The sequence below is a fragment of the Protobothrops mucrosquamatus genome, unplaced genomic scaffold, assembly GCF_001527695.2.
Source record: "Protobothrops mucrosquamatus isolate PMUCROS unplaced genomic scaffold, P.Mucros_1.0 scaffold1085, whole genome shotgun sequence".
Lineage (NCBI taxonomy): Eukaryota > Metazoa > Chordata > Lepidosauria > Squamata > Viperidae > Protobothrops > Protobothrops mucrosquamatus.
The window spans coordinates 3,096-29,133 of NW_015387312.1; the positions used below are offsets into that span (position 1 = coordinate 3,096).

The 26,038-nt window shown below is 39.9% G+C and overlaps 1 protein-coding gene across 1 annotated transcript in view; it reads right to left on the reverse strand.

The window, feature by feature from the left end:
- Positions 1 to 4,430: 4,430 nt before the first annotated feature.
- Positions 4,431 to 26,038, reverse strand: part of LOC107291224 — a gene marked incomplete at its 3' end in the record, with an annotated part of 62,130 nt that continues 40,522 nt past the window's right edge. Inside the window, exons 10-15 of the mRNA XM_015820196.1 lie at positions 13,397 to 13,532; positions 12,615 to 12,914; positions 11,090 to 11,422; positions 9,831 to 10,160; positions 9,120 to 9,443; positions 4,431 to 4,567 (exon numbers count right to left, since the gene is read on the reverse strand). Coding sequence (XP_015675682.1) covers positions 4,431 to 4,567; positions 9,120 to 9,443; positions 9,831 to 10,160; positions 11,090 to 11,422; positions 12,615 to 12,914; positions 13,397 to 13,532 — 1,560 coding nt within the window. The remainder of the gene's footprint in view (positions 4,568 to 9,119; positions 9,444 to 9,830; positions 10,161 to 11,089; positions 11,423 to 12,614; positions 12,915 to 13,396; positions 13,533 to 26,038) is intronic.

Sequence of the window (26,038 nt, forward strand, 5' to 3'; positions counted from 1 at the left end):
AGGTTGCCTACCCCTGCCCTAGAGTCAGACAGAGCTGGACAGAGGAAACCTTTACCTTTACCCCTTGTTACAGTGCAAGTAGTTAGGTTTTGCACAGCAGAGCAGAAGACCTGCTGAACTCTGATGGGCCATTATCCTGCAATGATCCCTGAAACTATCATTCATATAAATTTTAAATAATACTTTGTTGATAATCCCAAATGTGCTTTTTCAAAAGCAAGTGGACTTGTTTTTTCCTTGAAGATGTATATTCTTTGCAGTCAGCTGGTTACTAGCCCTCTCCCTGAGAGCTGTTGAGGCCACTTGGAGGTTTATCAGTGCCCTCAGAGTCACCTGAATAGTGCAAATGGGCGTGGAACCTTCTTGGAACTGCTGAAAGGACTGTGTTATAACACTGGTATTCATTTATTTCCATCTTCCCAGCAGATAGAAAATCAAATACTCACCAAATCAAATGCCAGGGACACCATCAGACTTCTATTGCTCAACTGTGTTTTGTTTCTCCTTGAGAATGTGAACTCCCTTGATTAACAGGGCCTTCAGAGTTTTGCTCATGTTTTGGGGAAGTGTCATTCAAAAACAAAGCCAAAATTAGCAGTTAGTGTAGGGCTGGTGTGAAGGTGTGAATTGAAGATGTGAAAAAACCACTTCATTGGAAGGATGGAAGGCTGAGTCAACTTTGACCTGGTCGGGATCAAACTCCAGACTGTGAGCAGTCTGTGGACAGAGTTAGCCTGTAATACTTCATTCCAACCATTGTTTTCAAATGCAAACAGAAGAAAGTGTGTTTTTCTCTTGTAAGTGGATAAAATGCCAAATCCAATCTGAAGATCGGACTTACTATGCGATGAAGCATAATAATAACAAAAAGAAAGTCATAGTAAATGAAGAAGATAAAGATCTCTGGGACTATAGAATTCAAAGAGCCAAGCACCTGCCAGACTTAACAATTGTTGATAAGAAAGATAAAAAACATCTGGATAATTTATGTCTGAGATATTCTGTGCCTTGCATCTAGGCTTAAGCCATGGTTATCTACTTATGGTCTTGATAACTGATCTTCCCTCTCTCTGTCAAGGTCTTTCTTTTTGCTCTCTAAAGAAACCCAGGTGTGAACAACCTGAGGGCAAGGCTTCCTTGTTAGGCTTTACAAAAAGAGGAATATGACACATGTAGAAAAGGGAGAAACTTGTGTTACGATATCATAACACTCATTATTTTCTTTTGGTATCATGGTGGCTAGAAGCGAACACTTAACAGTCAGCTAAGACCAGGGAAAACTATAGATCAAATAGACTTTGCTTCTTTTATGGACTCTGACTTGAGTTGTGAGATTTTCCACTGTAGCGTGTATGTGTTTGTTGAACTTCTGGGTGAAATAAGCAACTGATGAAAGTCAACTTCCTTAGACATAATTGCTCATCTTTCTTTCTCCCCCCCTTTTTTCTCTTTCTTTTAACGCCCTTCTGGTTCTAGTTCTTTGACCCTGACGTTCATCATAAAGACTTGAACAGTTTCCACCTCCTTTTAAAGCAGTGAGATATTTATATCGAATAACTGTCCCCAAAAGCCGAAGGGCATCAACATTAGTGTGCTGCAATGGTCTTCCCACAACCGTTTTGGAGGGTTGATGAAAAAAAACAAAACCAAACAAACACCATATAAGCGAACATCTGTTTTTATTTGCGCATTTATTTTCTATCAGAATAACAAAAATAAAGCAAGCCATCTGTATTACAATGGCATGTTTTTCTCAGTATCATTCTTGTCTAAAAAATGTGAGGACGGACGAGGAGGAGACGAGAGGGGTATGGCTGGCAAAACATGTTGCATATTTAAAGCTAGGCAAGGAGACAAGAGGTTTATACATTTCTGTGTTTATATGGTGGGTTCTCTGAAATAGGTTCATAGAACTGACAAGTCTGGTGCATTCAGCTGGGGTTGATAGTTCAGATATTTTCAAACAATAGGGATGATATTCTGTGTTGTGTGCACAAGTTCAAATAAGTCTTGAGTCCTGGCAACTACAGTGGCAAATGTCTGCTTTTCCTGACAACATTTTCAGAACTGGTTCGCCATTGCCTGCTTCCTAGGGTGGGAAGAAAGTGGCTGGCCCAAAACTTATCCAGCCGGCTTCTTTCCTAAAGCAGAACTTGAACTAATGGTCTCCTGGTTTCTAGTCTGATGCTTTAACCACTATACCAGGATCATGATAGCTCAAGTGGTTGGAAGACTGGGCATGAGGTTAGCAAGCCTGCGCTTGAGACCTGAGAACTGCCGTGGGGCAGGGTTGAGCGCTCGTCCTTCATTCCAGCTCCTGCCAAGGATTTGAAAGGAGCCCAACTGAACATCGGCAGGGCAAGGGTGATGTCACTGGCTAATCCTTTCAACTTGAAACTGCCTTGGTGCTTCTGACTTGAGTGCAAGCAAGCAAACAAACAAATCACTAAAGCAAACTGGCTCGTGGGAATAATGCTTAGAGGAGGACAAATGTGGAACAGAATGTCTGAAATGGCAGGGTGGAAAACAGAGACATCTGAATGAACTCTTCAGACACTAGAGACTAGGCTGGCTTTTGGTAGGCCTCCATTTTCTATCATGCCTATCAGGATCTGAGACCTGTCTGCTCTTTAGGAAACAATTTAATACATGTCCCCAAGTTTACTTCAGTGGAATTGTTTTTATGACACATGGTCTACAGGAATATATTTTTCTTCCAGGTTCCAGCAACATTCTCCATCTCCATGGATCCACAAATTGATCTTGGATAGTCCAGGACAGAGAGAGAAGCTCCAGGTCTTTACTTTGAAGATGGAGTTGTAGACCCAAGCAAATCTTCCCACTGGTCTTCTACTGGATTATGTTCCTGTAATTAGGGCATGTTGGTTTCTTCCTCAGTTGTGTGATTGTAGAAAAAAGCCATTTTACCTATTGGGAAGCAGTGAGAATGGAAAATTATGGGTTCAAAGTTGGCAGAGAAGAATAGTTGACAGGTTCTTTCATAAAGAATTGTTTCTATTTGTTACTAATACTTCTTTCTTTCCCCCTTTCTTGTAATGAATAGGAAAAAAGGTAAAATTATTCTATTTTTTTCTCAGCCTCTCTTTTCCAACAGTTTTCATTTTTTTCTACTTGACTTGACCAACTGTTTCCTTCTCTTCATCTCATTGTTTTTATTTTTAACAGAATATGCAAGAAAAGAGAAAGAATTCAACTGGACCTTAAGCTGTATGCATTGTGCCTAATTTGGGGTTCTGCGTTCAAAACACTTCTAAAGTCCTCTGATGTGTCCAAGATAAAAGAGAACATTCTTAAGCACATGGGGAATAATCTTATTAATTATAATGCATTTAAATTAAATCAAGCTTAATTTTCATCCTAGCTCTGCCCTTTTCTTTTTTTTAACCAAACTTAACAATATAATGGAATATTTGTAACTCAGAGTTAAAATGTGGGGACCTTGGTGCTCTCTAACATTGAATGTGTTCTTGCAGACATTTATATCACTAAACTAGGTAACATCATCAATACTAGGATAGCATCCTAAACCAAGCTTTTTAGAAGTCTGGGTCTCAGAGAAATCAGCCATCAACAGGCACAACAGGCAAAACAGCTACATATTATTCAAAAGAGACAATCAAAAAGCCAAAAAGGAAACAAAAAGCCCAAAATACCTCATCACAAGCAATCAGTACCTAAATAAGCAGAGATTTACACGAAGGTCAATACTAGTCCAATAGTCTAGAAGGAAACAATGCCCCAATGAAAGAGCTACCAGTTCAGACAAAAAGCTAACCATAAAAACAGCTGAATTAAGGAACCACCAGCAATACCTCCACCAATATTGGTAGGACAAGCCACTAATATACAAAAAGACAGCAAATCCCACTGCCTTGTAGCACTGATAATGTTATCTAGTTGGGTAATGAAACGTCTGCAAGAAAACAATCAAACCCAGAGACCAAGGACCCCACAGTTTTACAAACCTATTGAAACACGGACCTATCATATTATTTGAAGGACAAGTGCAGGCCTCTTTCTGAAAAAACATTGCTGTCTTCTATTTTAATGGAATAGTTGGCAGGATGCCATTTTTATAAGCAGAGATAGAGGCACGTTCTTGCATAGGATCATACTCCACCCTCATTGTGTTGTAATAAACATAGGTGTTTCAGCATTTATGAGAACATAAGGGCTCAACTAATGATGTCTCTAGTCTAGACTTCTGCTGAGATGGTGTGGCTTCTTCAATGACATTGAGAAGGCCATAAAAAGAGCATGAACTTCATAGCATGTGTCCACCTCAAATATTGGCAAGAAACAATATTTCATCCTGATCCTCCCTTTTGCCTTGGTCTATTTCTGAAAGGTCTACGTTAACCCCTTTCTTTGTGCTATTCATTGAAAAAGTTCTCTCCCTTCCCACTTACTTTAAACAGTGTTATTGTGGCACTATAACACACGCTGAGGAGGAAGAGAATGAAGAAAATGAAAAGGATGGTCCACAAATGCTCCAGCTCTTCCTCTTTCTCAAAGCTGTAATCGTTCTCCACAATCACAAGTACCCCTGTGAAATGAAAAATAGAAAGATGTCATGCTCCATATTATTCGCCAGCATAAAGTCTCCATTGATCCATCTCTCTCTCTCTCCCCCTGCCCCATTTTGTACTTCTGATTAGGAAGCCATTTTGCATAGCATTGGAATCAGACCATACAAACTCACCCAAATCAAAATTGAAAATCCTGCTCTTTCTGCAGAATTATGGATTTCTATTAAAAGAAAATCTCTTTGACCCAATGGGTTATAATTTCTCCCAATGATTCTGTCATGTTCTAGTTAATGTGCGTGCATTAAAGATATTGGCTTGTGTATATCAGCCACTCGAACAAATGCTTGCTTACAAGGGCTGTACTATTCCTTTTTATTATTTGATTTTAGTATGGATTACAAAAAAAAAATATGGCTATAAATGGACTTAACAAAGTCATGTCAAGTCTACCTCGGTTATGATTTAGACTAGATTCTGTTCTTGCAATGTCAGAATTGATCACAAGATCTGTAGGGGTCTTATAAGTCCTCGGTTTTGTTCATAGCTACTTTTCTTAGTGATGATTTACAGGTAATCTTCAATATATAATCACAAGTAAGACCAGCGCTTCTGTTGCTAAGCAATTTCTGTTGTTAACGGAGCCATGAGTGATTTTATGACCTTGCTTGCCATGGCTGTTAAGCAAATCAACGCCATTAAATGAGTCGCACTGCTGTTAAGCAAATCCAGCCTCCCCCATTGACTTTGCTGGTCAGAAGCCACCTGTGGAAATTGCAAAGGGTGATCCCATGATGCTGCCACCATCATAAATACATGACGGTTGCTAAGCGCCCAAATTTTGATCACGTGACTGTGAAGATGCTGAGCCAGTCAAAGTGCGAGGACTGTTCATAAGCCACTTTTTTTCAGTGCTGTGGTAGCTTTGAACGGTCGCTAAATGAACGGTTGTAAATCGAGGAGTACCTGTACAACATCTTGAGAACAACAGCTAATTCCAGAGGGTAAGTCACTATAGGACAAAGGACTCATAGGCTAAGGCCTCTGTTTTAGTCCTGTTTTATTTGGGTGCCTAAATAACTTCTAGCCCATACTATTTCACTCAAATTGAGCATATTACGTCTGTTACGTTTTCATTTAAAAATATTTTAATAGTTATATAGAGAAATAGGGTGTATATTATATACACAACAATGAGAAATCACATCTGCCGGTTTTTTTAGATGCTCTTGGCCCTCGTTCGCTTTGAATTCTATTTTGTTATTCTAATTGATGCAATTTATTTACTGTTAATAAATTATAATTGTTATTTTATCACAATAATTTTATAATTGAGTTATATTATAATTAAATTTTAAAACTAGTGATTTGTCTGCCTCTTATTTATTTATTTTGCTCTTTTTGAAGGAGGAACCCTCCCCCCCCGTTTTTGTATATTTATATGTGGTTTGGCTGCTTGCGTAGAATGGTGTGTTGTCTGTTTCTCTCTTCTTTCTTTTCATTGTTTTCAGCAAACTATCATTTTTGATATCTCCTTTAATTTTTATATAGTTGGACTTGCTTCACTGAAGTGGGGCTTCTCCAATTCTTAGCTTAGAATCGGTTGTCAACTTCCATGATCAAAAGGTTATGCCTGCATTCTTCATCAGATGAAGATTGACAGATTTCTTGGCACTTGTGTCCATAACTCCAGAGATACTATAAGTCATAATGGAAAATATGACACATAACCCAAGACCTCTCTTTTAATCCTATTTTATTTGTGTTTTAAATAACGCCCATACTTTTTCTGTCAGATTGAGCGTATTACGTCTATTATGTCTTTACTTAAAAATATTAATAATTTTATAGAGATATATTATTATTCTACACACAACAATGGAAATTCACAACTGCCTGTTTAAATGGCATTGGTCTTACTTTGCATCGAGTTTTCTTCTTTTTTATATTTTTATTTATTATGTACTAATTTACTGTTAATGAATTATTACTTTATTTTGTATTGTAATTTTATAATTGAGTTATATTATCATGGTATTTTAGAATTATTCATTTATTTAGTTCTCCTTTATTTATTTTGCTCTTTCTGGAGGAGGAAAAAAACACCTGTTTTTGTATATTTATATGTGTTTTCTGCTGCTTGTGTGGCATGGTATTGTTTATTTCTCCTTTTTTCCCTATTGTTTTTAGCAAATTATAATTTATCATATTTTTAAAAAAGTTTTACACAGCTGGATTTGCTTCACTGAAGTGGGCCTTCTCCAATTCTTAGCTTAGCATTAGTTGTCAACTTCCATGATCACATGTTATCAGATGAAGATTGCTAGATTTCTTGGCACTTGTGCCCGTAAAGTTCCTTTTTTTGGTGATATATAGTGTTGTATTTTTTCAGTGTCTGTTGTTGTACATCAACAGTTAACGTGTTTATATTTCATTGAACTCCTTGTCTGAAATTTTAATGAATCAGAGTGTGCAAAAATTAAAAAAGAAAAAAGAAAATTGGAAAAATATTAGATACGTCCCGGTGTTGATCAATGCGATGAAATGTGATTGTAAATATTTCAATTTGCAAATGGATGTCCAAACGGAGAGATCTTACTATTTAATTTCTACAGTTGAATTGTTCTTGGGTGCTGCGTAATCTCTCTTTCTCATCTCGGCACTGATTAGGGGACTGGAGACTAAAACATGAAGAACGGTTGAAGGAACTGGGTATGTCTAGTCTATTGAAAAGAAGGACTAGAGGTGATATGATAGCAGTGTTTCAATGTTTGAGGGGCTTCCACAAAGAAGAGAGGGTCCATCTGTTCTCCAAAGCAGGACAAGAAGCAACGGATGGAAACTAATCAAGGAGAGAAGCAACCTAGAACTAAGGAGAAACTTCCTGACATTGAGAACTGCAGAAGTTGTGGGTGCTCCAACACTGGAGCTTTTCAAAAAGAGATTGGACAACCATTTGTCTGAAATGGTATAGGGTGTCCTGCTTGAGCAGGGGGTTGGACTAGATGACCTCCAAGGTCCTTTGAACTTTGTCATTCTGTCTTCAGATGACATCTGAAATGTCAAAGGTTTTGAGGCAATGTCTCCTTTTTGTGTTAATACAGATTTTGAGAAAACATCTTTTTCTGTGTTAATATAGTACACTATAGGTTAATATAGTATAATATAGGTCTATGGAATTTTGAATAACCAATCAGTGGATTTTAATAGAGCTTTTTAAGGACAAAAGTGATTGCTTTTCTTTTTTTCTTTCTTTTTAATTTGTTCTGGTTATCAGTAGGTTTTGGAAGTGTTTTTTGGAGAACAATTGTTTTTCTACCAGGTAGTTTTGCATTTCTGAATGAGGATATCTTGAGAATTGAATGCTCATCCTGGTCTAATTTCCCCTATTACTCAACCTACTGTGTCTAGTAATTTGAATTAAAGATTTCTTCCCTCTCTCCCTTGCTTTTATATTTGCCATTTGTATCAATTATTTGGCAAACTCAGAGCATTCCCTGGCATAGTGGATCCTTTAGAACTCTCCCTTAGTGGATCACGAGTTTGATACTTCCATTTATTTTATTTTTTCAGTTTTGATAATAACGTCCTTATATTACAATGGCTGATTGAGATTCACCCTTGAGAATTCTCTGGCTCTTTTTGTATTAGATATGAGTCCTTGATATTGAAATTATTATTGATTATAGACCTGCAGAGAACAGTGCCACTTTGCTCCAAATGATTGATCCATGGAGAAACTGTGGCTCAGAAGCAGTTGGCCAAGGGACGTAGATAGATCTAAGTTGATGGGACATTTTTCAATAAACAATTACAATTATATGTATTTCAGATACTTTGACTCTTTGCTCTTGGGCTAAGTAGACAACCGACAGAGAAGGGCACTTAACAATATAGGAAAGTTGATATGGAGCAGACAGCAAAGGATCATTGTCCTTGAACCTGATGGATTCAGATGTTCACTGAACCCTGAAGCTCAGCAGATTGGATTAGATGCATCTAATCCAGGGGTAGTCAACCTTGGCTCTTTTATGACTCGTGGACTTCAACTCCCAGAATTCCTGAGCCAGCTAAGCTGGCTCAGGAATTCTGGGAGTTGAAGTCCACGAGTCATAAAAGAGCCAAGGTTGACTACCCCTGATTCTAATCCATTCTTTTCTTACAGCACAGCACTGCAGTGGGGCTAATTTGGGGTGCCTGTGCGTAACCCAGCTAAATCCATTGGCCCTCTGTGGGATTCACAATGGACTCCATTATGTTGGATTATCAGAACTGTGACCCACCCAGATTCATTTGCTGAGATGGGCAGTTGTAGAAATCAGAATTAATCAATCAATACAATAAACCAGCCTTAAGCTTTGACTCTGCTTTTTCAGACAGATTATCCCCCTTCCCCTTCTACATCTCATGCCTAAGGAGAAAACAACAGAACCTGAGGTGTTTCTAAGATGGATTGCTTTTATTCATCCAGATGTGAAATGCGTGAGCAGACAAATCATTAACAGTTTGGTCTGACAGTGCTAAAGGGAAATCTAGGATGGACTGAAATGGAGCAGCTGATTCATTTTTTACCCTGGGTTCTTGAGATGTTCCTCTGGGTGAACTTCATGGGGAGGCTTTCATGGATCACCATACAAGTGAATACACTGTTTTCCCAATCAGACCTGGGGATAGTAAGTTTGCTGAAGAGAAAGCAGGAATCATCATGCTTATTCTTCATAGGTGGAGTATTCACATAGTTGTCCTCTGACAGGGGATTGTGATTCTGCAGCCACTGGACATCAGCGTCACATGGGGCAAAATAATTTAGCATGCAGGTAACCGACACTTTTCTGCTTGGGTTGAGCTCATCTTGATGAGGAGGGAAGACATAGACCTTGGGTGCACTATGTTTGCCTTTGTGAAGTTTGAGGAAAGAAACACAACAATGAAATATAAGACAAATTAGTGGCAGCAATGAATAGTTTACCCCTCTTGCTAAACTGCGATCCCTTTAGCCATTGCTCATTGAGCAAACCCATCGTTCATTTATATCCCTAAACCATGGTTTACAGGCCATTCTGTGACTAAAGGCCCACATTGTGCCAAGCCAAGAGTGAATTTTGTTAACCTGATGTGGTTATCCACCTAATATTTGGATTGTTGATGCCACCCCTTTTTCATGTCTCCAAACTTGCAGTAAACATCATCTATTACAGAGCTTGTCCTTACAGACATTCCCGGCACAAATGAAAATAAGTCTGTTAGTCCCCATGAGGGAGAAGAGTGTAAATTCTTCCTTACCTCTGGTCTTGGAAATTTTCTTTGTGACGGGGGAAACAAAGGTTGGATGTTCCACCACACAGGTGAAAGTCTCTCCTGAGTCCCAGTCTTGAGAGAAGACGTTGAGGCGACTGACAACAGTGTAAGCACCATTTGATTCTTCTATCGTTTCCATTAAGTCAGGAGTCAGGTGTCCACTCTTCTCCCGAGACCAGGTGAATTTCAACCCCTGTTCATTTTGCAGATTGCTCACCACACAGCTGATCTTGCTATTTCTATCAATGTACAAGGCTTTTGGTCTTGGGGGCAGAATATCCACCTTAATATCACCGGAGGGACAACTGCTTCCATCTAAAGTTAAAAAAAATAATGTCAGTTCCTTCTTCCCCATTCCAACAGGCTCTTGATCTGATCTTTACTGGAGCTGCTTTTAAGTTTAGTAAATATAAATCCTTTGATGCTGCCTCTTTATTTAATAGTCAATAGAAATAGCAATAACACTTAAACTTATATACCATTTCATAGTATATAATGAAATGGCTTTTCATTTCTGGATGCAAGTTGTTCTACAGTTAGAACAACTGATCCATGCAGTAACCTGCCTCCAGAAGATGTGAATGCTCCAACACTGGAAGTTTTTAAGGAGAGATTGGATAACCATTTGTCTGAAATGGTATAGGACTTCCTGTTTGCGCAGGGGGTTGGACTAGAAGACCTCCAAGGTCTCTTCCAACTATTCTATTCTATTCTATTCTATTCTATTCTATTCTATTCTATTCTATTCCATTCCATTCCATTCCATTCCATTCCATTCCATTCTATTCTATTCTATTCTATTCTATTCTATTCTATTCTATTCTATTCTATTCTATTCTATTCTATTCTATTCTATTCCATTCCGCTTTACAGTCCTCTCTAAGTGGTTTACAGAGTCAGCCTATTGCCCCCAATAATCTGGGTCCTCATTTTATTGACCTTTGCAGAATAGAAGGCTGAGTTAAACTTGAGCGGGTCAGGATCTAACTCCTTGCACTGAACAATGAGTTAGCCTGCAATACTGCTTTCTAACCACTTGTCACCACTGGCTCCAATTAAGCCAGAAAAATGTTTCCTCTCTCTAAACAGGGTTGTCTGAGCAGGTGAGGAAATCCTAAATTAATGAAGATTTATACATAGGACAAAAGATCTCGTGAAAAGATGAGCTAGCTTCCTCTTTTGGTTTTCTCTTTTCATTCCTTGCTCACTTATACAAACCAGAATTTGCGTAATATCATGATTACCTTCACATTTCCTGGCTTTGCCTTTCACCTTGGTTTGTGATGCTGCATGGGTTGCCTCGCAGTAATAACTATTTCCTTCCAGCCAATCAGCTCGGGTGATATTGACCACGCTGGCAGTACTGAAAGTATACGTGCCAGGATTCTGCCAAGGGGGATAATTGTATGGATGCAGCAATCCAGAGCGACTGCCCACCTTCCAATCAATGCCCACTTGTTTGGGGTAGAAACCTGAAGTGAGGCACCACAACTGCATGGGCTCATCACTGTCTCTGGAATCACATGAAGAATGGAACACCTTGACCTCGGGGCCCACAGGACTACGGATTACAGGGCCTAAACAGGAAGAATTAGATGACACATTTAATGGTTATTAAGTATAACAGAGAAGAGAAGCAAGAAGGAGGGTCACTACACCTTGTGTAGTGTCCTAATACAACCCCTATCCTTCAATGATTGTCTTCTCAGCTTTTTTCTTTCTTTCTGATTGTTCTGAGGGTTTTCTGATTGAAAGATTCCATGGCTTGGAAAATCCTTGACTTTTCACGCAAACATCTCTTTGGCTTCTGAATCCCTCCTCAAACCTTAATCTATGGAGATTCTCAGTCATCCAGGTCATGGTTGTCCCAAAGATGGTTTTTTTTTTCATGAGGCAACTGGACTTTCTTGTTTTTCTTTGAAGACGTTTCGCTTCTCATTCAAGAAGCTTCTTTAGCTCTGACTGAAGCTCTGACTGCCATTCCCCACCATCCAGTCAGAGATGAAGAAGCGTCTTAGATGAGAAGTGAAATGTCTTCAAATAAAAACAAGCAAGTTCAGTTGTCTTGGGGAAAAAAACATCTTTGGGGCTCCTCAAATCTTGTTTTTCTGGTCTACCCCTATTAACCTTTGCCTTAATTTCTTCCAACAGGTGATGGCTGCTCCTGTCTTTCCTCCTCACATTGGTTCACAGATACCTTTTGAGGAGACAGTCGTAACTCCATGTGGTCCTTTACCTCCATGTGGGGATAAATCAAAAACTACAGGTAATCCCCAACCTGTGACAACAATGAACCCCATAATTTATATTGCTAAGCAAGACATTTGTTAAATGAGTTTTGCCCCATTTTATGACTTTTTTTGCCACAGCTGTTTACTGAATCACTGCAGTTTGTTAAATTAGTAACATGGTTGTTAAGTGAATTTGGCTTTCCCATGGACTTTGCTTGCCAGAAGGTCACAAAATGTGAGACACAACTCTGGGACACTGTGACCATCATAAATATGAGCCGGTTGCCAAGCATCCAAATTTTGGTCACGTGATCACAAGGATGTTGCAATGATTGTAAGTGTGAAAAACAGTCATAAAATCTCCTTTTTCAGTGCTGTTATAAGTTTAAATGGTCACCAAAGAGTTGTAAACCAAGGATTGCTTGGACCTTGACAATTGCCATTATTTCCCAATGATTTACCTTCACATTTGACTTTTCTTGCCTTTGACAAATCAACTGCCCTTGAGAAAAGAAGAGGATAACTTTACAGGACTTACGTTCAATTATTTTGTTAATTCTGGTGTTGGTGGCTGCATGGTTGACATTGCACTGGAATGCCTGGGATTGCCACTGGCTGACAGGGATGGTGAGCAGGCTGGTGTGAGTATAGTGGTCGGATGCCAGCAAAACCGGAGGGAAGTTGTGGATCCCACTGGTGATGGCGCCTGAATTCCACTGCACTGTGGCTGGTTGAGGAAAGTAGCCTTTGATGAGACAACCGATGGAAACTAGGGAAGCGGTGGTGATATCTTGGTTACAAGGAGACAGCGGGAATACAGTTGGGGCTGTCTTGACAGCTGTAGGGAAGATAAAGATAACACAGTGAAGATGGTGAGTGATATTCCATTAAAGATGGCGCCAGCGATGGCAGCCTTGGTGAAATGCTCTTGTGTAGTTTTTCTTTTAATAAATGTTTTATTGATTTTCTATTATTACAAATCATAAATGCTTAGTAAACAGATGTGATGTCCGGGTACATTTGTTACTCAATGTTGCATCTTAACCTCGGTATAAATCTATTCAATGTTACACAATCCAGTGGTTTTTTTGGATCCCCTCTTCTTCCCCTGATGTTTTCACTTTCTCAACATTAGACAAATACAATTCTTACTGCTATTAATACACACAAAAGTAGATATACACATGTTCTTCATATTTATCTAGTGTTATACAAATAACAATAATATCAGTTTATAACCTCTTTTCTAACCACTTTATACATAAATTGTATTTACAACGTCTCCTTATTAAATCAATGTCCTGTTTTTCGAGCTCTTACTTAAGTTTAATTTCCTGTCAGTATCCAAAATATCTTTGTCAATTGTGATTTTCTCAAAGTTAGTTACATTTGTGTAGCTGAAGGTTTCATTTATATTTGAGTTGCTCTGATGTTTTCTATTATTTCCTGTGACTCTCTGTCAATTTCATACTCAAGAGATGAGATTTTGAATATCAGTCTGTGGACTTTAAATAACAAGCAACTTTCTGCGACTATTCATCCCTTCTTTTCAAATGAGGGGGAAATTCTGACTGAGGGAACAGCGGTTATCTCTTTCAGCATGGCAGTTAGAAAGAAGCAAAAGAGAAATCAGAGAAGGAGAAGGAGGGGCAAGGGGGAGGCATTTTACAGACCCAAGAATAGGGGTCTTCAAACTTGGCTCTTTCATGACTTGTGGACTTCAACTCCCAGAATTCCTCAGCCAGGTACGCTGGCTGAGGAATTCTGGGAGTTGAAGTCCACAAGTCATCAAAGAGCCAAGTTTGAAGACCCAGCTTGTGGACTTCAACTCCCAGAATTCCTCAGGCAGGCATGCTGACTGAGGAATTCTAGGAGTTGAAATCCACAAGTCATAAAAGGGCCAAGTTTGAAGACCCCTGCCCAAGAAGCACGGGGTAAGAATATTTCCCCTCCCTTCACGATATTTAACTAATCTTTTCTCACTCATAAATAAGATAGATGAACTGCTCCTTTTAAATAGGAACAACTCAGACTTTTCCAATGCAGCAACCGTCTGCTTCACTGAAACATGCTATCATTAATCATTGATTAATGATAGCTGCTTGCAAATACCAGGATTTCAGATTCAAAGAGTAGATAGAATTGCAAAAACATCCGGTAAAAAGAAAGGAGAAGGTATCTGTTTTTTATATTAACAACTGATGGTGTAAAAATGCCACTACACTAAAGAAATTTTGGGATATAGACCAGTGGTGGTGAACCTATGGCATGTGTGCCAGAGGTGGCACTCGGAGCCTTCTCTGTGGGCACACGTGCCGTTGCCCCAGCCTCGCCTCCCCGCATTACCCCCTCCTGACCAGAAGCCCCCCTGGAGGAGAGTCACCCCTGAGCATGGCCCACACGGAGCAGCGCAGCCAAGGACATGGCAGCCAGGCAGTGTAGACAAGACTCTGCCCTCATGCCCTATCCCGTACAGTTGATGCTGCGGGGCATGGGCAGAGGGCGTGGCCACCATGGTGCTGCTGGGCTGCCTGGGCGATCTGTGGTGGGCCCTGGAGGCGGTGAGTGGCCCTGAGGGCAGGTGGGATGGGGGATGGGGTGCGGGCGGGGCAAGAGCGGGGCAGGGGGTGGGGCCAGTTTTGGGGCACTCAGTCTCTAAAAGGTTCACCATCACTGTTATAGACTATTACGCTCCCCAAATATCTTCTTCATTTATCCTAGTTGGAGTCTACATACCACCCCAAGTTTGCATAAACAAGGCATTGCAACCTTTAACTGACCAAATCCTATGGACCGAGCAGAGATAGCCAGACTCCCCACTCATTGTACTAGGATATTTTAACAGTGCTAATCTAAGCCAGGAACTACCAAGATACATTCAGCATGTCAAAGGCTTCACACGATGCAAGAATATTTTAGATAACTCTAAATTAAAAGATGCCTATCACTCTCCACCAAGAGTGGCTGTGGGACACTCTGATCACTGCAGGATTCACTCTGTACCTGTTTATAGATAAAGACATAAAATCATAAAACCGACAAAACAGTGAAATCCTGGACTGAAGAGGCAAAGTTAAAGCTACGAGCTTGTCTCTACTGCACAGACTGGATGGTTTTTGAAGCTGCCTCAGAGGACTTGGATGAACTCATTGACCCCGTGACATCATACATTAGTTTTATGAGGACTTATGTGTGCCGACCAAAACCTTACACATCTACAGTAATAATAAATGTTGGTTCACAGCTAAGCTCAAACATCTACGCCGTGCCAAAGAGGAAGCCTACAGGAGAAGGAGTTAGAATGCTATACAACCGGGCCAGGAATGTATTCACAAGAGAGATCAGAACAACAAAAAGAAGCTACTTTAAAAAAACTGCGGGAATAAGCTCTCAATAAATAAACCAGTAAATGTGTGGAAAACCCCCCCCCCCCAAATATCACTGGCTATAGCAACCTCACTCCCTTGATAAAGAGAATTGGCAACTAGCAGATGACCTGAATGTGTTCTCCTGTAGGTTTGAGAGGAGACCAATGTCAACTATTGCTACCCTCTCCATTTCAGATACACCAACAACAGCCAAGTCTACCACACCTGACTCCATCCCTCTTGCCCCCCCACCTCTGGTGATCACAGAAAAAGATGTGCAAGGTCTGGAAAAGTACCCAGGCCCAAACAGGGTAACTCCTTCTTGCTGTCTGTGCTGATCAACTGGCCTCCATCTTCACTGACATCTTTAATAAATCATTGGAGATATGCTATGTCCCTTCTGGGTTCAAACACACTACAAATGATAAGGGGTGAGACGGTAACCATTTTCCAATATTTGAGGGGCTTACATACAACCCTTAACCACATATTTATCACTATCTCAAAAAGTCTTTGGTCTTTCATTTTTTTTCTAATTATTTAACTCCTGGAAAAGAACTGCAAATTATTTCTAAACTAGACGAGTCAAGACTTTTTAAAAGATTTAGGAGTAAACTAAAAGACTTTAACTAGACTGAAGCTAATAGGCACTAATTCAGAGCTGGCATTGTTTGATTCTTTCCTATACACAAAGAAAATAATTAAAAAAAATATCAATGTAATTGGGGGCTGAGGCAGCTGGAATAAGAACTGAAGCACTTAAGCTATTTTTGAAAATACAGGTTTTCCCCCCTAAAAAAAGTGTGTTTAAAGTCCTAAGATTGTTTCTGAAAATAAAATATTGTTTTATTTTAAAATAAGCAAGATCCCTGAATCACCCAAACACCATCAAAGTACAATGCACTTTTGGATACCTTGAGTACATGGAAAAAAAATAGACACAAACAAATATACGGTGCTTCCCCCCCCCCCGCCTGCCTGTAGTATTCTCAAGCCCAAAATGTTTTTGACCACTGTGGATTGGTGCAATACCTTTGTTGTGATAACAGCATGGACATACAAATTCATTGAGATAGCTATCCATTTTTGATTGATAACTCTTATCGGTTTGATAGTTCTAATCGAGAACAAGATGGCCAAATTTTTAGACCAAATCTGCTGCCAGGCAAGAAAGGAATAAGAGTCATATTATAGAAAACATCCCCACATAGAGGTCACTGACAGTGTCCATCTAGTTGAGGAGAACTCTGTCTCATGTTGGTTTATTCCTGGCTCTGGCTTTCATTGTTCTCCCTTCTTGGGGTTAAGAAGCTTAAGAAACCCAAGATTTCTTGAGGTTTTTGAGCAGGATGACCCTGTCCCAAATCGTAAATATTCCAGCTAATTTGGGATACCTGGCTTGCTGATCTTCATGGTCAAGCTTTCCACTTTCTGAGGACTTACAACTAACCAGAGGGAAAACTATTTATTTTGCATTGTCCATGGACATGACACTGGATTGGATACTACCAGCTGCAGCCTATGAGAAGAAGGGGTCATATTTTCATGCCCATGGGGAAATAAGGTGGGAGAAATTTAGAATTGCTGCCATGAAGAATGTGAGAATGAAGTATGTTTGGGGACCAGTTCTCATTGACATAGCAAAACCGAGTCTTAGTCCAAGCAAAAATCAGTATGAACACAAACTGAGAATAACCAAATGTAATGGCATGTGAGAAAGACCTTGGGAGACGGGGATAAGAGGCAGCTTAGCTCACAGAAGGAAAGGAGGCATGGTAAACATCTCAGGAAGAAGCACAGATGGGTTAAGAGACAGCTTAGCTCACAAAAGGAATGACAGACATCTCAAAAAGGACCCTCCTTAGCCCATGGAATCTAAAAAAAAAATCATCATATCTCACTTTAAGTGGATTTGAGATCATGAGATACAGCTGCATGTAAAAATGAGGACATCTGAAGAGTCTGTCCCCATTTTACATGCATCTTTCTCTCACTTCATGTTCTCCAGCCTCATCTATGGCTTAGCAGAGCCATGCATTCTGTCACCTGCTTAAATGCCGGCTGAATATCTGCTTGTCTGTCTGTTTACTGAATAAAGCAAGTTATAGTGGAAAAAGAAAACTAGAGCGTCACTCAAACAGGGGGAGACACAGTCTAACAAACCAAGTTGCAGAATTATTTTTAGTTCCTTCCATTCTGCATCCGAGATGCAGACGTTTCTTTATATGTTAGGAGCTTCTGGAAATTCATGAAACCAAATTCCACCGCTAAATGGCTACTTATGAATCCCTTCTAGCAGGTAACTGGAGTGCACTAATTGCGCCATTTTAATATTTTTCACCTCCTCAAAGTTGAAATGGCAAATGTGCTAAGGCAAAAATTCACCCTAAGGATTCAGCTCCCTGTTAAACACGAAACATCAAAGCTCTAACGAGAGAAACAGGAGTTTTACCAGTGTGAATTGATCAAAACGAAGCTGCTTTTTCCCTATGCCTTTATCAGCACTCTGACCTACAGAAATAAGCAGATGGCTGATTTTATGCCTCAGAGAGGCAGGACGTATACTATCTCCAGTTCTGTATAAAACTTGGAATAACCCTCCACCCTCTTGCTTCTCACTAGCTTCACTGAATCCTAGCATGCAAGCAGACATCCGGAGGGAAGAGAACAGAATAACAGAATTGGAAGGGGCCTTGGAGGTCTTCTAGTCAAACCCCTTGCTGAGGCAGGAAACTATACCATTTTAGACAAATAGATGTCTCAGTAGAGCAGGGGTCTTCAAACCTGGCCCTTTTATGACTTGTGGACTTCAACTCCCAGAATTCCTCAGCCAGGCACTCTGGCTGAGGAATTCTGGGAGTTGAGGTCCACAAGTCATAAAAGGGCCAAGTTTGAAGACCCCTTCAGTAGAGCATCCAACAGCCTTCTCATTCCCCTCTACCTTGCCCTTAGCTAGGAGATCATAAAGCTTAGAGCTGAGCATGAGACTTTAGCTCTGGCTTAGGTCGTCTGAAGCATAGCATTCACATAAATGCCTAAAAACAACTCTGGCTTGGAGGAGGCAGCCTCCTGCCCCCCTCCCACCCCTCTGTTTTAAATCCTAGAACTAAGGTAGGGAATTAGAAAGCATCCTAATGTGTGTGAGATCTGTAGGATGTTCTCTTGTTAACAATTGACAATTAAAGCAAAGCATTCAGCTGGTGTCTCGGCTGTACTTCACCCTTGAGCAGACCTCCCAATAACCCCTTGATCCATGCTAGCTTATGTGAACCCAAGCTCTCAGCTGAGTGAGCAAGACATTCTCACTGGAGATATCTAATTAAGCCCCTGAACTAGCTTATCTCTTGGTTGAACCTGACATTTGGGATAAGCTCCAAAGAACATGAAGGCTGGACACCATCAAACCTGACACCAGCTAGAGCGTAGAACAACTCAAAGAAGTAGCGCAAGGTTGGAAGATGTGGAGAGACCTGGCCCATAGAATTATCAAGACTGGATGAATAACATCATCACCATCTGTCCTAAAGGTGCTTTTTCAAGAGGTAACTGGGCTTTCTTGTTTTTCTTTGAAGATGTTTCACTTTTCATCCAAGAAGCTTCTTCAGCTCTGACTAGATCCTTCCATTCCCCACCATCCAGTCAGAGCTGAAGTAGCTTCTTGGATGAGAAGAAAAATGTCTTCTAGGAAAAACAAAGCCCAGTTGCCTCTTGAAAAGCATCTTTGGGACAACCATGACCTGGATGATTGAGAATCTCCATAGACAATCATCATCATCCCTTGTTCCCCACTAGCTTGACTGACTCCTAGCATTCAGCTGGATGATTGAGGATATCTCAGTTGAGCACATGAGTTGTGGCAAGTAACCTCCTTGTTCTTCACTATTTTATTTGAAATCTAGACTTGAACAAGGAGATCAAGGAGCTTCACACTACATATGAGACTTGTAGGAGCTTCCTGGCTGTTCACTAGCTTATCTGAATCCTAGCATTTAGCTGGGAGTTAAAAATCCTAGCAGTTAGCTGGGCATTGAAAAAAGCTCAGCATCCAGTTTGCAGTAATTCAGCTCATTAGTTGACCTAAGCTCATAGAGTCCATGGATATAAAAAAGCCCTGTGTTGAACATGAGACTAATTGCTAGTTCCCTTGCTCTTCAATAGCTTTCCTCAAGCACAGCAAACAGCTGGAGAGCAAGAATGTCTGCACTAAGTCTCCAGGTTGGAGAAGACTAGGTAGCTTCTTTAATCCTCACTAGATACATGAGCCCCAAGATTGCAGCTCAACCTATACCAGGGGTTTCTAAACCTTGCGAGCTTTTAAGATTTGTGGACTTCTTGAACTCCTAAAATGGAAGTTGAAGTTCACACATCTCAAAGTTACCAAGTAGGAGAAACACCGAGCTAAACAAATAAATAGTTGACCTTCAGTCCTAGCTGAATCATAACACTGAGGTAGGAAGTAAAAAAAAAAAATTGATCCTGGTTAAGCATGAAGTTTAGCCTAAGCTTTGTACCTCCCTTTTTGCTTCCTTGAAATGTAATAGCCAGCTTCACTAGAAAGTTTCAACTGAGAATCAGGCTTAAATAAGACAGCCTGATCGCGCTAGCTTAGATGAACCCATGCTCTGAGCTATGTGATAACAGTAGATGCCCTGTTCAGCTGTTTCCTCCAAGCTTAGGAGCTAAGCTATGAGATGGACTCTAAACTTTGTGGCAAGCTCCTGTGCTCCCTACTAGCTTATATGAATCCTACAGTTAGACCCCAGCTGGGGTTGAGGCTTGGGGTAAGCATTGCTGCTTTCCACTAGCTTTTGTTAACTGGCTGTTCACTAATTTAACTGAATCATAGCATTCAGTTTCTGATAACATCCTAGCTGAGAATCAGACTTTGAACTGTTACTCCATTACTTTCCTTCTCTGCTAGCTTACTGGAACCCTCACACTCTCTATAAGAAGGACACATTTTTCTCTTGCTCCTCACCCTTTTAGGAACTCTTCTCATCTCTTGGAGAATGAGAGCTCACTGTTATGTGTAAGGCCTGGAGCAGACACCCCGTTAGCTCCCTTTTTTCCTGATTAGCTTGGCAGAACTCAACACACTCAGCTAGGCTGTGAAAATTCTTCTAGCATGAAGTGTAGAATAAGCCCACTTGCTTCAAATTAGTCTCCCTACATTCTAGAGTTAGTTAATGATTAAAAAATGTGAAAGATCAGCATCAAGGTTGGAGCAGACACTCGGGCATCCCCGTTGCTCTCCAAAAGCTTGTTATGAGCCCAACTGCTCAAATCATAGTTGTCACCAAGCTTTTAGCTAAGCAGGAGATTTGGAAGCTTGGGGCAAGAAAGTCCTTTTCCCCCAGCTTAATGAATCATAGTTAGCTAGGAGGTAAAAAAAACACCACCTCCTAGTTGGCCATGAAGCTTGGAATAAGACTACTTTTTCTGCATCAACTGCCCTGAAACTGTAACATTCAGTTGGATGGTTGAGGATGTCTTGGCTAAACATCAGCTTGGAGCAAGCAGCTTCCCCATTCATTGCCAGCTTATTTGTTCTCTAGGACTCAGCTGGAGATCAAGCAACTGATGGTTAGCAAATCTCCTTCTTACTGATTGGCTTAGCTGAACACTAAAACCCAGCTAGAAGCCTTCCAGTTTAGCATGGTTTGGAATAACCACTTTGCCTCCCCAGTAGCTTTCCTAAATCCTAGCATTTAGCTGGGCATTGAAAAATGTAAAAGCGCCACATCCATCTTGGAGTAATTCAGCCCATTAGCTGACCTAAGCTCACAGAGTCCGTGGATATAGAGAAGCTCCATGTTGAACATGAGATTAATGGCTAGTTCCCTCAGCTCTTCAGTATCTTGTCTAAAGCACAGCAAACATCTCAGTTGAGCTACAGGCTTGGAGAAGACTAGGTAGCTTCCTTAATCCTCACTAGATACATGAGCCCCGAGATTGCAGATCAAGCTAAACCAGGATTTCTCAACCTTGCGAGCTTTTAAGATGTGTGGACTTCTTGAACTCCTAAAATGGGAGTCGAAGTTCACACATCTTAAAGTTGCCAAGTTGGAGAAGCACCGAGCAAAACAAATACACGGTTGGCCTTCTTCGGCCCTAGCTGAATCATAACATTGAGGTAGGAAGTAAAAAAAAACTATCCTAGTTAAGCATGAAGTTTAGCCTAAGCCTTGTAGCTCCCTTCTTGCTTCCTTGATATGTAATAGCCAGCTGGGCTAGGAAATTTCACCTGAGAATCCAGCTTAGATGAACCCATGCATTGAGCTATGTAATAGCAGTAGATGCCCTGTTAAGCTGTTTCCTCACGCTTAGGAGCTAAGCTACAAGGTGGAAAACCTTTCAGTTAAACCTAAAGCTAGTGGCAAGCTCCTATGCTCTCTACTAGCTTATATGAATCCTAGACCCCAGTTGGGTTGAAGGCTTGGGATAAGCATTGCTGCTTTCCACTAGCTTTTGTTAGCCCTAGTACTCAGCTCTTAGGGTCCTTGGTTTCCACTAGCTTATTTGAACAGCATCACTCAGGTAGATGCTCAAGAAATTTCCAGTAGACCTAAAGGCTAAGCTGCTTTTAAAAATGCTACCTAGCTCTTAGCTAAGAGCTAATCCAGATGTTCCTGAACCTAACTTCTTCTTTCTTGGCTTTGAGCAGATAGCTGGGTGACCCCATTTTTCATATCAACAGGTAGCTTATCTTATGGCTATCATTCAGGAATCAGGAATAATAACCGATTGAAGCTCTAGAATGCATGAGGTTGTAGGTGGACATTTAAGGAGCTACTTTGATGATCATTAGCTATTGTAATCTTGATGACCAGAAGCTTACAATTAAGTATCAGAATAGACAGACTATTCTATAGACTATAGATGCACTGCTAGATGCTCAGTTTGTCCGTTGCTGATCTGAGTGGTCAGAAATAATTTGAAGCATCAAGCTTGGAACCAGGAATGGTCCCAGTAGCCCCACTGCTATTTCCTTTGTTAGAAATGAGAAGTCTTCCAGATGAATGCCAAGTTCCCTTAAACCCATCTAGGTTTTCTTAGCATTAGACTAAACAAGAAGATGAAGGATGAAGGTGGCAGGTAGGCCAGATGGAACATGCAGGTCCTTCTAGCTTTTTTGTGAAAGAATATGCTAGAACTCTCTCCACCATTCATTTTTGAACTTTTCTCTAACTGAGTGGCAGGCAGTTTCCCAGCTCAGCAAGATAGTTGTGTGTATAACACTTCCTTCCTGCTAAATCCTTACTAAAATGCGATCACCTTCAAGGATGTGAGGAGCCCACTCTTAGCTTTGGATAGAATTGCTCCATTACTGATGTTCAGGGACTGAGGTAGAATCAATGACACAGTCCTACAGTACAAAGTTGCTACCAAGAACTTCAGTCCCTTTGGTGGATATTTGATCACACGAAGAGCACAACAAGCCTTTCTATTCCTCAACAGCTAGGAAAACTAAACACAGTGACAAGAAATCTAATAAAATGACAGTTACAAATTCTTTTTCCAAGACATCTTACCTTGCCCTCTTCTCCCAAAGGTGGCACCTGATTCCAGAAAAGTTCCCATTCACCTAGTATTCTCATTTATTTCTATCTTCCCAGGAGATGGAAAGTCAAATAACAGTACCTCTTTTTTTACTCACCAAATCAAATGCCGGGGACACCATCGGCCTCTGTTGTTAGACTGGATTCTGTTTCTCCTTGAGAACGATGTCCTTGATTAACAGGGCCTTCAGAGTTTTGCTCATGTTTTTAGGAAGTGTCATTTAGAAACAAACCAAAATTAGCAATTAGTAACATTCTTAGGGCTGGCGTAAAAGTGTGAACTGAAGGTGTGAAAAATCCCTCGTTGTTGTGAACTGAGTTCCCAAAATTGCCATGTGAAATGCTCTCAACCGTGGAGAACTTCCCTTCTTTCTCTTTTATGCCTTTTAGAGGTCCAAACACTCTTTTACTGAGAAAAACAGGGGTATCCGATTTTAATTAAACTGGTCAACAACACCTGTCAATATTTGTTGCTCTAACAAAATCATTACTAGTCAATTCTGCAATGTTTAATAATAATAATAATAATAATGATAAAGTTGGAAGAGACCTTGGAGGTCATCTAGTCCAACCCCCTGCTCAGGCAGGAAACCCTACACCATTTCGGACAAATGGCTGTCCAGTCTCTTCTTAAAAACTTCCAGTGTTAGAGCATCCACCACTTCTGGAGGCAGGTTGTTCCACTGGTTAATTGTTCTAACTGTCAGGCAGTTTCTCCTTAGTTCTAGGTTGCTTCTCTCCTTGATTAGTTTCCATCCGTTGCTTCTTGTCCTGCCTTCAGGCGCTTTGGAGAATGGCTTGACTCCCTCTTCTTTGTGGCAGCCCCTGAGATATTGGAATACTGCTATCATGATAACATAACATAACATAACATAACATAACATAACATAACATAACATAACATAACATAACATAACATAACATAACATAACATAACATAACATAACATAACATAACATAACATAACATAACATAACATAGAATATAGAATATAGAATAGAATAGAATAGAATAGAATATAGAATAGAATAGAATAGAATAGAATATAGAATAAAATAGAATATAATTAGGAATAGAATAGGAATAGAATAGGAATAGAATAGTTATAGGAATAGGAATAGAATAGGAATAGAATAGGAATAGGAATAGAAATAGAAATAGAATAGGAATAGGAATAGAAATAGAATAGAATAGAATAGAATAGGAATAGAATAGGAATAGGAATAGGAATAGGAATAGGAATAGGAATAGGAATAGAAATAGAAATAGGAATAGGAATAGGAATAGGAATAGAATAGAATAGAATAGAATAGAATAGAATAGAATAGAATAGGAATAGAATAAGAATAGAATAGAATAGGAATAGAATACAATAGGAATAGAATAAAAGAGTTTGAAGGTGAACTTGGAGGTCATCTAGTCCAACCCCTGCTTGAGCAGAAGACCTTATACCATTTCAGACAAATGGCTGTCCAGTCTTTTCTCAAAAGTCTCCTGTGATGGGGCATCCACGACTTCTGAAGGCAAGCCATTCCACTGGTAGATTGTTCTCACTGTTAAGAAATTTTTCCATAGTTCTAGGTTGTTTCTCTCCTTGATTTAATTTTCATCCATTGTTTCTTGTCCTCCCCTCTGGTATTTCAGAGTATTAAAAAAAAATAAATGAAGCAGTCTTCCTGTTTGGCTACAAAACCGTGGAAACTGAGTGATATCTTCCATGCCCTGTCCAAACAAGTTAACTCAGGCCTGTAGTAGAGCTGGGCCTAATCCTTAGTTCCTCCTCCTTTTTTTTTGCCTTTAAAACATTAAAACTCTTACAACGCCTTGGAAAATTAATCCCCAAATCCTTTGTAGTGGTTTGCTGGACATTTTCCCAGCAGAACGTCACAGCGCAAATGTTGGCAGAACTTGACACAACAAATAGCTAACAATGTGCTGCAGCAACCAAAAAAGCCAATGCAATCCCAGGCTGCATTAAACCCGAAATGTTTCTATTAGGCATAATCAATCCAAAGATGGAAAAACAATTTCAATACATCATTATACATATAATAACTGCTGCATGTATTGCCTATGCGCAATGCTGGAAAAGGGAAAAAATACCAACAAGTTCAATGATAATACACAAGATATTAGAATGTGTTGAGATGAATAAACTTACTTTAGAAATAAAAGACAAAGAAGTTACAGAATTTTATGAGATATGGGACATGTATTATAACTGGTTAGAATTGAGGAATAAAAAAGTATGAGAAGTAATGTAAATAAATGTAAATAAATGTAAGAGATACAGGACATAGTATTGTTAAGAAAAAAGAAAAAATGTACTTTGTATTTTTGTTCTGTGCAAAGACAAAAAGACAAAAAATTAAAAAAAAGAGGGATAGAATCAAGATCACATGAAGTATTAGTACTGCTTTAAGAAGCCTTAGTAAGATTACACTTGGAATACGGCATCCAGTTCTGCTCGCCACAATATTAAAGAAGATGTTGACACTCTAGAAAGAGAGCAGAGAAGAGCAACAAAGATGATCAGGGGGCTGGAGGCTAAAACATATGAACAATGGAGACTTTCTGGAGTCTCAATATTTTTTTGTATCAAGGCAACCAAAACTGGATGCAATAGTCGAAGTGTAGTCTTACCAAGCCCGCACTTGAAATCTCAGATGGAATCTCAGATACTGTAAAAAAAAAAATCTGCTTGAAGGACAAATCTCAAGGAGGTTGATATCTATTAAGTGACAGAAAGAAAATTTATTAAGTGAGGGAAAGAAATAACAATGTGAAAAATTTTGCAATCTATAGACCAGGGCTTTTCAACCTTTTCACCCATTGTACCACTTTTAGGATATGACAATATCCGAGTACCACCAGTCGCCTAGCAAGGTGTCAAAAACTTGATGACCCCCCTCAAAAGGAAAAAAGTGAGACAGTACAGGTAGTCCTCAACTTACAACAGTTCGCTTAGTGACTGTTCGAAGTTACAATGGCACTGAAAAATGTGCCCCCCAAGCCACAGCCGAGCAAGACTCCTG